This window comes from Rhinolophus ferrumequinum, assembly GCF_004115265.2.
Source record: "Rhinolophus ferrumequinum isolate MPI-CBG mRhiFer1 chromosome 5 unlocalized genomic scaffold, mRhiFer1_v1.p scaffold_110_arrow_ctg1, whole genome shotgun sequence".
Lineage (NCBI taxonomy): Eukaryota > Metazoa > Chordata > Mammalia > Chiroptera > Rhinolophidae > Rhinolophus > Rhinolophus ferrumequinum.
The window spans coordinates 752,431-766,664 of NW_022680355.1; the positions used below are offsets into that span (position 1 = coordinate 752,431).

Here is a 14,234-nt window from a genome sequence, read left to right on the forward strand (position 1 = left end):
ATTTGTACTTGCGTTTTCCTCTGCCTGGCATGTTCTTTCCCCAGACGATTGCCTGTCTTGTGCCCTTACTCCCTCGTGTCTCTCCCCAAACATCATCTTAACAGAGAGCCACATTATTATCAGAATGCAACACTTCTTATCTGCCTTTGCTCCTTATCCTGATGTATTTTTCTTTAGAGACCTTACCACTATTTAACATGAAAGCAGAGACTTTGCTATGTCCCCTGGGCCTAGAACACTGCTTGGCATGTAATAGGTACCAAATAAAAATTTCTGGAATCAATAAGTAGAGTGTTGGGTCCTAGATATTACATTTCCCATGGTATTTATGTTCTGAGACTGATTTGGTTTGATTGAACTTAGACAACACTTTCCAGAAATGACCAATCTACTTCTAAGCCTTATTAGTTTTCCTGATTAATGGTCTAATAGAGGGATTGGAGCGAGCATTTTGAAGGAATCTCTCCTTGTGGAAGTATGACTTTGGAATTTTTGAGAAAAGTCAGTAAATACCTGGAGGAAAATGATCATAGTTGTGTTCATGGACTATTTCAAAATACCCACACACCGATTCTGATGGGAAAGGATAAGGGCTGTTCATGCACTTGTATGGTCGGATTTCAAGAAGTTTTTCATGATCAAGTTCTCTACCAAGAAGAACTGGCATCCTTACATCGTAAGGTACATAAATGTCAAATCACTATGTTGTACACCTGAGACTAATGCAATATTGTATGCCATCTATACTTCAATAAGAAAAATATAAATTAAAAAAAAGGAAAAACTAGCATCCCAAAATAAGTCACTTTGTTAGGACTGATCGTGACAGAAATATTCACCTGAATAAGAAAGGCAGGCACTTGGCAACCCTATCCTTTGGGTGACAATTCTATTTGATTAAATGTTTGAGTTTATGACCATGAAGACATTCTTTATTCATCTATTCACATTCACTCGATATACATTTATTTGATACACACACATACACACACACACACACACACACAGACACACACACACACACCCCAGGCACTGTTCCAGGCTGTGGGGCGTAGGAGAAAAACTGACCAAATCCTTTGAGGCAGTTAATTACTGAATGACCAGAAAGGAAAAAAAAAAAAAAAGAATGAAAATTCACAGATGTGTTTCATCCACTCCCAGATTAGAAAACAAAGACCCACAGCCACACTTTCTTCTATATTGTTTCCTCACATAACATAATATTGTTCTCAGAGGCGCATTGATGAATCAATACAAGTGAAAGTGGACTGTTTTTAACTGTGTGTTTAAAGACACGCTTATGTTACACAGGTGGATAGTATTCGCTCTGCTAGAGGAATTTATAAGAGATCGGATTTCAAAACTCCTATAGAAAGTGTTCTGAGAACATGATTGGTTTTGTGAACACAGCTGCAGTATGGCGGGTAGAGAAACCCGGAAGGGGCTCTTCCAAGTGCTAGTGGAGAACTCTGCAGGAGCAGCTGAGTGGGGTGTTTCTGATCTCAGATTATCCGCAAGTCCTGCATGATCCCAACCTCCATAACTTCAGAAGGCTGGGTTTAATTAGCCAGAAAGTGACCTCAAAGTGCCGGGCACTGCATAGGATGTCTCAGGAATATAGACCCAACTTGCAAGGAGCTTAAATATTTTTTCTCCTACAGGGAATGACACTCTTGACTAAAAAGCAAACAGAACTCCTGTATTTCTTTTTCATGTGAAGACAACAAAAGCACAGAAACTAGCTAATGTTCTTAAGCCAGCATCGTGCCCAGATGATCCATCTTGGCAATAATCTGACCTTCAGGCCGTGGTTCTCAATGTCGCTGCACATTAGAATCATCTGGAGGCTTAAATACTGCTGCGCGGGTCCCCTCGCCAGAGGTTCTGATACACAGTGGTCCGGGCCCAGCCTGGGCATTGGGAGTTTTAAAGATCCTCAGGGGCTTCTAACGTGAAACCAAGGCTGAGAAGCACTACTTGAGGATGAGTCACGGCCTTCGGCCCCTGACATCAGTGAGAGTTCTAAGAAGGAGTCAGGACTCGGGGATGAGTTGTCTAAAGAGGGACACCATTGCCTGGTTTCACAGCTACCATTTAGTGCGGGATGGTGAAACAGGATGGTGAAGAGAGGTTCCCAGTCCTGCTTTCCACTCCAGCGTGAGGAATAAAATCTCTGGAGCGGAACCAGTAGGAACAGCCTTTCCACTATGCAATCTCATTCTGCCAGGATAAAAGTCATTGGTTTTACTTCACATAAGCTGCTGTAAGAAATAAAATCAGTGTTGGTTTGCCAAGATGGGGGTCATTCAAAATCGTATGGAACTAACCAACAAGGGGGAAATAGTCTTCAATGCTGCCTGTGAACCAGAGAATTGGAGTCTCTGAGAGTCCACGTTCTCTCTTTTCCAGAGCGGTGTATATTTATAGAAGGAACGAAACCTTATGCAGGATGAGGGGTTGGATAATAATATGTGTGACTGCACTGATCTGTCTGAACAGTTTTTTGGCTGTCTGCTTTCAATGGTAATAAATATCCACTAAGAGCCGTCTGCTGTGTGTTTTTGGTAAAGTCTTACACTTCCCTGCATGAATACATTCAGACTGTAAGCACCACACACTCGGCTATAGAGACTCTGTTGTATTCTGAATTCTTAAGTTATTCAGCTTAGCAGCTGTGATAATGTAATGGTTTGCAAAATAATAGACTGGCAATACGTCAACCTGGAATAACACATCAAATAATGAATAATATGGGTGCAAAAAGGTTTAATTTATACTGTTAAAAATACTGCTCCAGAAATATCACACCATTTCAGTCTTTCCAAGACAAAAAAACCCCAAAAAACCCAAAAGAAAACCCACACACACAAAAAAACTAAAACCAAAAACCCTTTCACTTAAATATTCAAATAATTGTGGTAAAAGAGAATGTGTTCTTACCTCTTTTTTTTTTTTTTAAACAAAAATGTTAAATTTACATTAGTCTAAAGAGACATACCATCTGAGTCTGGTCAGTTGTTCACATACACATGTTGTTTGATGGTAAGATTTTAAGTTGCCAGTCTTGTTCTTCCCCATTCCATGGCACAGTTCAGAACAAACAGGAGAAGAGCATCCATCTTCTCAGTTTGTATTAACATGTAAGACTGAACACATTTTCCACCAGCAATAATGGGGTTGTAGTAATTTAACGTAAGAAGTGGGACTTGTTTAATTCTGATCCTCTTCCCAAATTTTTTCACTGCAGGAAGTGGATAAGAACTTTCAGGGGGCCGGCCCGGTGGCTCAGGCGGTTGGAGCTCCGTGCTCCTAACTCCGAAGGCTGTCAGTTCGATTCCCACATGGGCCAGTGGGCTCTCAACCACAAGGTTGCGGATTCAACTCCTCAACTCCCACAATGGAGGGTGGGCTCTGCCTCCTAAAATTGAACACGGCACCTTGAGCTGAGCTGCTGCTGAGCTCCCTGGATTGCTCAGTGGGTTGGAGCGCGTCCTCTCAACCACAAGGTTTCTGGTTCAATTTCCACAAGGGATGGTGGGCTGTGAGCGCTGCGACTAGCAATGGCAACTGGCCCTGGAGCTGAGCTGCGCCCTCCACAACTAAGACTGAAAGGACAACAACTTGAGTTGGATAAAGGTCTGGAAGTACACACTGTTCCCCAATAAAGTCCTGTTCCCCTTCCCCAATAAAATCTTAAAAAAAAAAAAAAAAAGAACTTTCAGACGTCATTCATCCTGACATTTAGTGAATGCTTACTATTCTCCTGTTGTGAACCAGGGTCCAAGATGCGCTCCCTGCCCTCACAGAGCTTGTCATCACGTGGAGGACTGACATAATGGAAGTAGGATGGAAAGAGGTGGGTTCAGTGCAGTGTGATTTGTGCTCCTGTAAGGAAAATGAAGCGTGCTATGGGAGTCTGAAGGACGAGCACGTTTTCAGACTTGGGGAAGGGATGGGGTACCTGGCAAAGTTTCCCACAGGATGTTATGTTTGGGCTACAGGGTGTGAATAAGAAGTTAAGGAGGTGGAAGGAGGCAGTATGTATCAGACAGACAAAAGCCCATGCAAAGGCCCTGGGAAACCATTTACAGGCGTTAAGGGGACAAGTGACACACTCACGCTTATGCTTTAGAAATATCACATTGTCTGCAAAACAGAGCAGGGACTGGGTAGGAACAAGACTGGCGACCTACCCAGTCTGTTCCTGGAACGATGGTGGCCTTTTTTACCACCTCAAGGGATGGGCAGGAGTAGTTAGGTGTGAGGGAGATTCTGGAGCTAGAACTGGCCCCATGGTAACCGATCAGCTGGGGGAGACCAAGGAACGGCAGGAGGCAGGGACGATGCCGGGTGCTCGTGTGGGTGTTCAGGTAGCTCATCGTGTCAGAGGAGCAGGATTGTGTGAGATGATAAATTCCATATGAAATTTGAGGTGTCGAGACATTCAAGACGACAGCGATGCCCAGCTCCCCCTCGGACATGTGGGTCTGGATGGTAGAGACAATAAATCAGTCGGGAGATGAGCATACACTACAGCAACACGGGCTGGGCCGCATCAAGCCTTGCCTTTGTATCCTTAGGTTTTGGATCTATAATGGTAACGTCCAACATGCAACCGTTTCCTCATCTGTTGGGTCATGGGAGTTGAATACAAGCATCCCTCCGCTTCCCCAAGGCAAACTCCTGGACAAAAATGTCCACATGTGCTCTTTCCTTAACTCATTTATATTATATGTTATGTTCTTACATTCATTAGAATTTTCCACGAACATTTTTACCTCTGGAGCAAAAACGTCCAGCTTTAGAAGCAAGAGACCCTGTAGACGTATCTGGGCTTGAGTAAGTGTAGTTACTTGGCATTAGAGTGCCAAGAATTTGAAACACTTTGTTTTCTACGCATCTTACATAACATTGGGAGTTCCAAAAAGGGGAAGTTATCCCCAGGAAAGACTACTGTTTTGGCTCGATCAGATGAATATCCCTCAAGGACCTCTCTGGGTGACAATGAGGTGTGACTAAGAGTGTGTGTACAAGGCTATATGAAAAATACAAGCCTAGTGTTCATCCACTCAAAGACAAGCAAACTTAAAAACTATGCCTAGCGTTAACAACGGCCCTCTGTACAGCAGCTGTTGTGTCAGGTCCTTCCATAGCATCTCTAATCCTTAACAACCGCCCTCGGTGGATAGTGCAGGGGAATAAGCCGAGGCTGACAAAGCCCGGAACATTGTGCCCCCGTTTAACAAATAGTTAGGGATGGCATGGCTGCAAGCCGTTCCACCCTATCATGTTTCCCCGAAAATAAGACCTAGCTGGACCATCAGCTCTAATGCGTCTTTTGGAGCAAAAATTAATATAAGACCCGGTCTTATTGTACTATAATGTAAGACCGGATCCTACATTAATTTTTGCTCCAAAAGATACATTAGAGCTGATTGTCCGGCTAGGTCTTATTTTCTAGGAAACAGGGTACCTTGCTGCTCGGTGTAGCATCTAAATTGTCTTCATTACTCATTTTGTAGCTGGATCAGAGCCCTATTACACTGACTTAAAATGGTTTCATTTATATGAACCTGTATCCCTAATCTCTCCTACCTCCAAACACAAAAATCTTCTATTTCTTTCATTTATTTATTTATTTATTTATTTATTTATTTATCTATCATTTATTCATTCATTTATTTAGTTTGCCCTGCCTGACACTGTGATAGGCTCATGACAGTCTGTGAAAACATATGAACAAGAACTTCCACAATTAGGATCTGACAAACGTCTGGGTAGCAGAGCTAAAACGGCATGTTTCTTTTCTTTCAACTTCACTGCTAGGCGATTGGGAAACAGAAACAACTGCTTTATCCTGGACACCTAAGGGCCGATGGCTGTCAGTGCCTAGAAGTCACGAGTCTCCTGGTTTTGGTCAGTCTTCCATATTTCCTCTCATGGAAAGTACTGGTCACAAATTGGTTGTAACCCATTTTTCAGGGGCAGGCTGCCATGTCAAACCTCCCCAGAGGGCACAGGCTCGAGGGCAGGGTCCCTAACTTAGGTCCTGCTCTGTCGTTGAATGTATACCCCTGGACAGAAGATTAAACCCCTCCATGCCTTGGTTTCCCTGTTCGTACAGGACAAAGGTAATAACCCCTGTTCTCTGTGTCTCCTTAGCAATGAAAGTGAGGTAGTAGATAAGGAAATACTTTGGTGTAAAAGCATGCTAGAAACGTAAGGCCTTAACATCATTAAATACCACGAGACAACAGAGGCCAACTCGACTGTCTGTCACCCTTTAGGCTGCTGATGTAACTGAAAAAGGTGTCATTGCTTTGCATTCAGGGAGTCTCCAGAACAGACAGCCAACTGGACTTCAGTGTCTGCCCTTAAAGCAGATGACGTTTCTCACCTTTCCTGCTCTCCTTGTATATAAATATATGACTCTGGTTCTGAAAATTGTCATAAAATCAGCAATAGTATAAAACGTCCGATTGCAACTGACCTAGCATCATCTACTCCATTAGTCTCACTCTCCCGTGCAGGGGAGGGTGAGACGGTCGACTCTTCTTGTGAGTGATGGATGCCCCAGCCCCACTGATTCACATCTGGCAATGGAGAGTAACAGCACGTCTGATGCTCCAATGACGGGCGTGCTTCTCTGAAGGGCCAAGAAGCTTGCAGATCAGTCTCCTAAGGCCCAGGGAACACTAATGTGTGCCCAAGGGCAGAAAACAAGTCTGTGTGATTTGAATGTAAGTAGACTCCAACATGTGCAACAACCGACATGTTTTATGTAGGACTGTGTGTTTATGTATTGTCAGTTTTTCTTAAATCGGTGAACAATGAAAAGCAGAAATGGTAACTGCATCTTGGTTTATTAAACATGTATGACTTATCAGACATCCAGCTGGAGATTCCAATGGTTAAACAGAGGTTACCAGGTTACTATGGATTGTTTTGTGGCTGTATGTAGGATAACACTGTCATTTGTATCGCTATGATGTGCAAAACCAGTGCATACAATTCATATTTCCAAGTGAGTATTTGTGACTAGAGCATACTGTATAAACTAACTTACCATACAGGTCAAAATATTTTCACCAGAACCTAAAATCACATGTGAGATAATAAGCCTGAGAAATGTGTAACTTTTGCAATAACTGCTGGTCCTATGCTCTAAAGCTCTGGGTACAAAAGGGAGCATGCAGTAGACATCGAATTCATATGAATTGATGACCCTCATTTGAGCACAAGAAAGATGTCTCCAAAGACCTATACACACTCAGAACAGGAAGTGAAGTTTTTTTCATTATTCCTCAAATGGCAGAAAAAATGTAAGTCATCAAAAGCCAGGGAAATCAACCCAGCCTGGAAGTCTACATAGCCCCTCATATTTTTAAAGCTTTAATTATGTTTTCCTTAAATTTAAATATCACGGAGTAGTAAATATACAAACCAGAAAAAGTCATTTGAATTAAACGTTGTCCCTCTTTATAAGATGTGACAGGTTGCTTATCTATCAAAAGAGCTCTTTGCTTTTTCGATCTCAGATTACACCTTAACCCTAGATGTCTGAGGACATGCCCACAGCTCACAGAGGGGCCTGCATGATTCAAACAGGGGCGTTGGGGGTTTCTGAGACCCACCAACCAACCATTCCACCCCTGCGTGTCGCCACACAAATGAGCCCACCATCTCGACGACAACCAGCTTGGCATTAACAATAGTCACCCCCCAAACTGCACGAGTCACTCCAGAGGACAAATCCTTAACATTGTTTTACAGGATTTTCTCTACCAGGGGCTACTGTAAAGTCAGCATGCTTTCAGAAAACAGAGTAATTTTGAGCCAAAGTCCATAAGAGTAAAAACGAACAAACAAACAAACCAAAAAACCCCCAAAATGATAGCAAGGTATCTGAAATAACAACAACAGCAAAACAACAGAGGGGATTTTAATCAAGCGGGTGCACAATTTCAACCCTCGAGGCATCCAGTTCCTTAACCTCATCGGCACCTCCTTTGAAGACACTGTCACCCAGAGAGGAAATTTGCAGCTCTGCTGCCCTAATAGATCGGGTTTACTAACCATAGAAGAAAACAGGTTTTGCAGCCCAATGCTTTTCTCAGCGTGCACTCACACTCATACCCCTTCCAGAGGGTAGCTCCCACCCCAATCTCGTCCATTTTTCTTCTCTAACGCCCCCTCCCACCCCCACATGCACAGCTGACAAAAATTTCTGTTTCAAATTTCTCATCATTATCTGTTAAGAAAAAAATTACACATGACTTAGTGTGCTACAGTCCTAGGAACTTGATGTTTTCAGGAAAACGGCACTAGCAGAGGGATGCTCCGTACAACGAAAACAAACATCTCCCTTTCTTTGGAGCAATTACTCCCTGAAAACAAACAGCCGCCACGTCCTTACCCTCTCCACGCTGCGTCTTCTCAGAGATCCATAAGGAATTTTCAGTAAAAGTCTTTGGGATCTATTTGGAGCCACTGCAGCTTGAACCACCATGGTGTAGAGCTGTGTAAATGAGTGAGTGGAGTGTGTGTGTGTGTGTGTGTGTGTGTGTGTGTGCGCGCGCGCGCGCCTGCGAGTTCCCAGCAAAGGGAGAGACAGAGGCTTCCTCAAAACTAAGTTATGGTCTCCTGGAGGTTTCCCAAATATCAAATAACTGAAAGAGTTTTTCTTTCGACCATGAGTCAAGATGTGGTTTGTCGGGCGGTGGGGGGATGGGGAAGAAGACAAATAGCCCAAGTTCTGCAACTTGAGCGTGCCTTTAGCTGCATAGCTTTAGCTGCCGCCTGTCTGTCCCTGTATGTCAGTCCCTCTGTGAGACTGCAGGTCCCTGAAGTGGGCAAGCGACGCTTCTGGGGAGAGTGATCCAGAAATGTCAATTCTGCTTCTTGTGCCTACAGATGGTAACCAGGTCAGTCGTCTAATCAAAGCTCTATCAGACGTATTATTCATTCCGTCACGTGACGCCGAAGCCCCTTGGCTGTACCATAGGTCACATGCTCACCTTAAAAAGACTGTTTGGAACATCACCATCTGGTGTGGAGATTACTGTAAAATCCTGCATTCTGATTTCACTCTGTTCCCAACACAGGAAAAAGAAATATTTGAAGACCAGTGACATAACACAGTGGGAACTTGGGGGAGATCCCTCTTTGCAGTCATAAATTATACGTATGACCCTGAGCGTCAGACATGCATATGTGTTTTCCCTTCTGCTGTCCAATGCACAGAAAATAAATGCGAGCATACAATTAATTATATATGTGGATGCAGTCCACAAAGAGAAAGCGTGAGAGAAGGAAGGGGAAAAATGTCTGTGTCGTTTGTATCACACGGTTCAGATGAATCAAATCAAATCTAGCAGGCAAACTTGCATTTGGCAGCTCGTCATTTAAATGTTTGTTATTAGAACATGTATTCTCATGTGTTCCAGTAAACATGAAGAAGTTACGTTTGATTTTAGGAGGCTCTGAGAAAAGCTGTCCAAGCTTCCATCCATCCATCACGTGTGCCTATTATTTTCTAATCTTACTGCACTATTCCGTGTCAGACAACTTTCTCTGACTGAGTGTACACATGGTCGAAGGTTTTAACTTTTCTGTAATATTTTGTAACTGACATATTGTTCACTTACGAGCCCCATCTCTACTCTTCCCTAAATCTGCTTGTTCTAAATAGCAGAGAAAATTACTATAAAGAAAAAACAAGTCAGGGGGCTTCCAGGATTGGAGGTATGATATTTTAGTTTTCTGCTTTTAAACGTATTCCTGCATCCACTGCTCCTCTCCGTTCTGGGTTTTTATGAAGGAAATGCCATTTCCTTTGTAAATAATCCCTGCTTTTTGGTGTTACCCTGCTATCACTCATATGCTCTGGGAACCAGCTTGTATTTACTTTCTACAGACCAGTTCATTGAAAACGATAGAAAGTTCTGTTTATTCAAAGAATCTAATAGGAAGTGGAGGGTGGGATGCTGAGGGAAGAAGTGGAATTTTACACCACTAGAAAATGAATGGGGAGGGGGAAGCCTCTTAGAGGGGGGCTGTGAGTGGGGGCGGGGGTGGGCAGGCTATAGGTCTGGTCACCCAACGCAGACACACATTAAGAGGCAGTTAAAGAAAGCATCAAGTTGATGTGGGAAATTCCAAATATATAACAATCGAGCTTTGTTGGTAATTGGTTCCATATGTGCAGTCGGAGAGTTAGGGAGAGGGTGAGAGAGCAGGGGGAGACGGGGGAAGATGGAAAGCTCTGCAACGCGACTTGTAAGCGTCTTCCGTGGGGTAGTTTAGGCTTCCATACCTTTTCTCCTTTTTCTCACTTCCTTCCTACACTCCCTGGTTTCAAGCTACTTGGGGTTGGAAATAAATCTGGAATGATACCCAATGATTGGGCCAAATCAATGGAATCTCTTTCCTTTGTAAAACCCTGCTTGACTGCATAACGGTGTTGAACAAAGGACAGACACATTTTCAAAACACTTATTTGTCCGGAGTCCTGTGATGTCTTCCTTCAGTGCATCTGGAGAGGGGGCAGTGGATCAGATCAACGGAGAAGTCCCTGGCTCCTTCCTGACCCAGGCCGGGGCAAAGCCCCTGGGAGCTGTCTTTATTTATATTTGACTAAATGCAACTTCCTGTTTCCCAGGGGTATTAATGAGCGTTTCACTGAAGAGCTTAAGACCTCATGGCATAGTTCAGATCGTAAGGGACACTTTGATGAACTAAGTGCAAATAAAACTAAAACATATGCAACTGATTAAGGTTAAAATACATATAGAGGAGAATGTTAATGGAAACAAAAATAAGCCTGGGCCAGACTCCCACATGTTGGAGCCCCACACATTCCACTCCCCTGGGGGGCAGGGAGCAGGATCATTTCTCATATCAGCACCAGTGCCTCTGCCCAGCTAATGGAGAGAAGGTGGCTCAGGAGGCTTCCCCAGTCCCCAAAGAATAGGTGGCCATCTCCTCAGAGAGACATAAAGGCTCTCAAAGTTCAGCTTGTCCAATACTATCTTTCTGATTGTGGTGCACTGCGTGTTTGAAATGTACACACCTAAAATTAATGATCAAGTCTAAAGTATTTATTTCTAGAAGGCCACTGCTATAGTACAAATATATTTCCTGGGAGGGGATATGCAGTCATACCTCAGCAGATATGATCACTTGAGAGGTGAGAGGAGCTAATGTCTACTAAGTGCCTAGCAGCTACCAGGCAACAGGCTAGAAGGTTACCAAGGGCTGTCTCAATGACAGAATTGAGTTTCACTATCTGTATGTTACAAGTGATGGAACTGGGGCTCGGAGAGGTTGAGTAAGATGACGGAGGAAGCACAGCTAGAACTGTCAGAGCCAAGATAAAAACCAAAGGCAATATGTTTGATCTCAGGGTTTGGCTTGGTCTATCACAGAGGATTTTATCAGATTACCAGGTTGGAAATCTGGAAAGGAGGTATTAATATATCTAAGGGGCCTGTCAAGAAAATGAAAAACTCTGTCTGTAAAACAGAGAGAGTTTAAATGCAGGAAACGGTGTTAGACTAAGCAGTTCTGGGGTCTCTGGAATCACTGCTTCGATGATCGTTGGAGATAAGCGCAGGTGATGGAAGAGCCCAGAAGCACACAAGAGCTGGGATAGCAGCAGGAAGTCAGCACAAGCCCTGGCCTGAGAGGCAGAGGGAGGAGTTGATTCCTAGAGCCGAGGGCCAGGGCCACCTGGCAGAGGCTGGAACACTGTGGACTCATCAGGTGTGACCCAGTCACTGCTGGAGCCATCTGCCAAGGCTGAGTGGGTGGGAGAGAACACTGCCCTGCTTCTCCCTTTTCACCCACTTCCGGTCTCCTACCACTGTCTTCCATGCACTGAAACCACAGATTGACAGAGAGCTGCAGAACTAGCCCCTCAGGCAGGGAAAGGAAAGGCTAGGGAACAGATCTGAGGGTCAGCAGCCTCGAACCAGCACTAAGGAACCAGGGACACTGGAACAAAGGACTGGGAGATGGTGAATTAGGAGTAACTTAAAGAGAACAGAGTGTCCCTTACAGAGAGCATGTTTCTGCCGGAGTGGTGGATGGGGATTACCTGAGCAACCAGGCAACGGCATAAGGGCCATGGGACAAATGGGGAGGATGGGACCGGGGTAGGGTGTCGATGAACTCTGGGGACATAGGGTGAAGAAGACACACTTCCACCCTAGGGTCTCTGAAGCTGCTACTTGTAATGCTTCTTAGAAGAGAACACTCAAGGCCGGCAGGCAGGGGGTTTGGTTGGTTGTTTTGAACAATTCCTTCCTGTCTCAATGAAAATGTTTACATTCAAACTCTGGAACAAAAATGCATAGGAATTGATTGAACCAGACTTCAGGAATGCCGATGGTCTTGTCACACCGAAGCAAGATGTATCAAATCAAACGGGCGCCTTCCATCACAGATAGCAGGGAGTGACCAAGGGGAATGGGGATGGGGATGGTGGCCGGTCAGACAGAAAGCATCTGACAGCCCTGGTGCTCCTGGAAGGCAGCACGAGATGGATGACATGCCCCAGGGCCAGTGTGTGTGGGCACAGCGGTCACAGCTGATTTACACACCAGGCCCTGGCAGGGCTGGGGATCACTAACAAGCCATGGGAAGAATGGGTTATCCCTGAGAATACTGGGCACTAGCACACAAAGGAGGGCTGGTCACTGCATCCTCTGGGGTCTGCTCAGACTGAGCCTGACGGACCGGCCTCAGGGGTTTGTTCCAACTATTGGTCCAGGGCCTGAACTGACCATTTGTGAGGCTCACCCCTTTGGCAATCTGAAAGACCACGTGTATGCATATCTTACCTCAGACCGTAGCTCACTGGCACCAAGCACGCTCATTTGCACTGCATTTTTTTGTTCCTTTGGCAGAATGTGAAAAGAATGGGTCATAGGACCGAGAGGTTTCCATTTGAGAAGGGATGGGTGACTGGGAACACAGAGCCCCAGAATGAACACAGTAGGTGCCATAATAAAGCATGGGGGTCAGAGGGCAGCCCCAGGCCACTGTGAGCCGGGGTCGGGGGCAAAGGACAGTGAGCTGAAGTGCCCTTCTGGAAGAGATGGGCAGAATCCATTCGAAAACTGTTCTCTCTTATCTTTTTGTTCCTTTTCATTCTTTCTCTGGTAAAAAGGGAAAATTTCGCTTACATTAAGGAAACAAAGACAACAGAGAGGCGACAGTGTAGATGTCTCTCCTGACAGTCATCTCAAGTAAATTAGCAGGATGTTCAAAGGGGGCTCTTTCTCAGTTTTATTGGCGGTCTTCAGACAGTGAGTACCAACCGTCTCCACCTTCTCCCACATCCTGATCCTCAACGCTGTCAGAGGAAGAGGAGGAGGAGGAAGAAGAGGTGGGAGCCATGTTCCTGTCCCCTCACCTAAGGCCTGGTGGGCGGGGCGTAGTGCGTTCGGTGAAGGGCAGGGGACCCCCAGCTGGAAGAGGCTGGGCTGTGGGGCCCAGGCAAAGAGGTGAATTTTAAATGACTGACAGGAAGGGAGGTATCACTTGTGCCAGGGAATTGCGGTGAAAAATCCCCAGCAATGGGAAAGGGGAGGCAGGGTCTTCAAAGACCCCACAAGGCGCTCCCCAAAGACAAGGGTTGGGTTTAGACCCCTGTCAGTCCCAGAGAGAGAGACTATCCTGTCCTGGCTTCTCCCGCCCACCTCAACCCTGGCGTGTTAGAGGCTGCTCAGGGAGCAGGCGGCCACACACCCATCTTTCCCACTGCGGGCCTTACCCCACAGCACCCTGAACTGGGGGACGGGAGAAGCTGGAGCCTTGAATGAAGTTTGCAGCTGTCTACCTACGATTGCCATGTAAACTAAGTGACAGGATAAATAGGATGAGATTGATCCAAACACACACACGAAGAAAACATAGTCCTGATCAATTTGGAAAATTGCTCGAGTAAGAGGGAGGGAAGCGTGGAAGGGCAGGCCTGTCTTTCTTCACCATCCTATCACCACGTCCATTTGCTCCTAACTCAGCTAACCTGGGTAATTCATGTCGCGTCTTATTAGAGGAAGCTGTGACTGAGGTTACGCAAACAGAAATACTGCCTACATCCATAATTTTCTGTTTGACAAGTGGCTGGAATTTAGGCCAAACGTGAAACCTAATATCCCTAAGAACAGGACGAAGATATCAAGCGACACAGCTATCACCAGACCTTACATACCTAGGGCTTGGGAGAT

At 45.0% G+C, this 14,234-nt stretch overlaps 1 protein-coding gene across 3 annotated transcripts in view; it reads right to left on the reverse strand.

Annotated features, from left to right (window-relative positions):
• FRMD4A (FERM domain containing 4A) overlaps window positions 1–14,234 on the reverse strand; it is a 564,004-nt gene that overhangs the window by 296,477 nt on the left and 253,293 nt on the right. For 2 of the 3 annotated variants that reach the window (XM_033100571.1, XM_033100572.1), the window contains exon 1: window positions 8,417–8,532. The exons of the other annotated variant lie outside the window; for it this stretch is intronic. In XM_033100571.1, coding sequence (XP_032956462.1) covers window positions 8,417–8,509 — 93 coding nt within the window. In that variant the 5' untranslated portion in view covers window positions 8,510–8,532. Of the gene's footprint in view, window positions 1–8,416; window positions 8,533–14,234 lie in introns of those variants that run through there. 3 annotated transcript variants of the gene reach the window in all.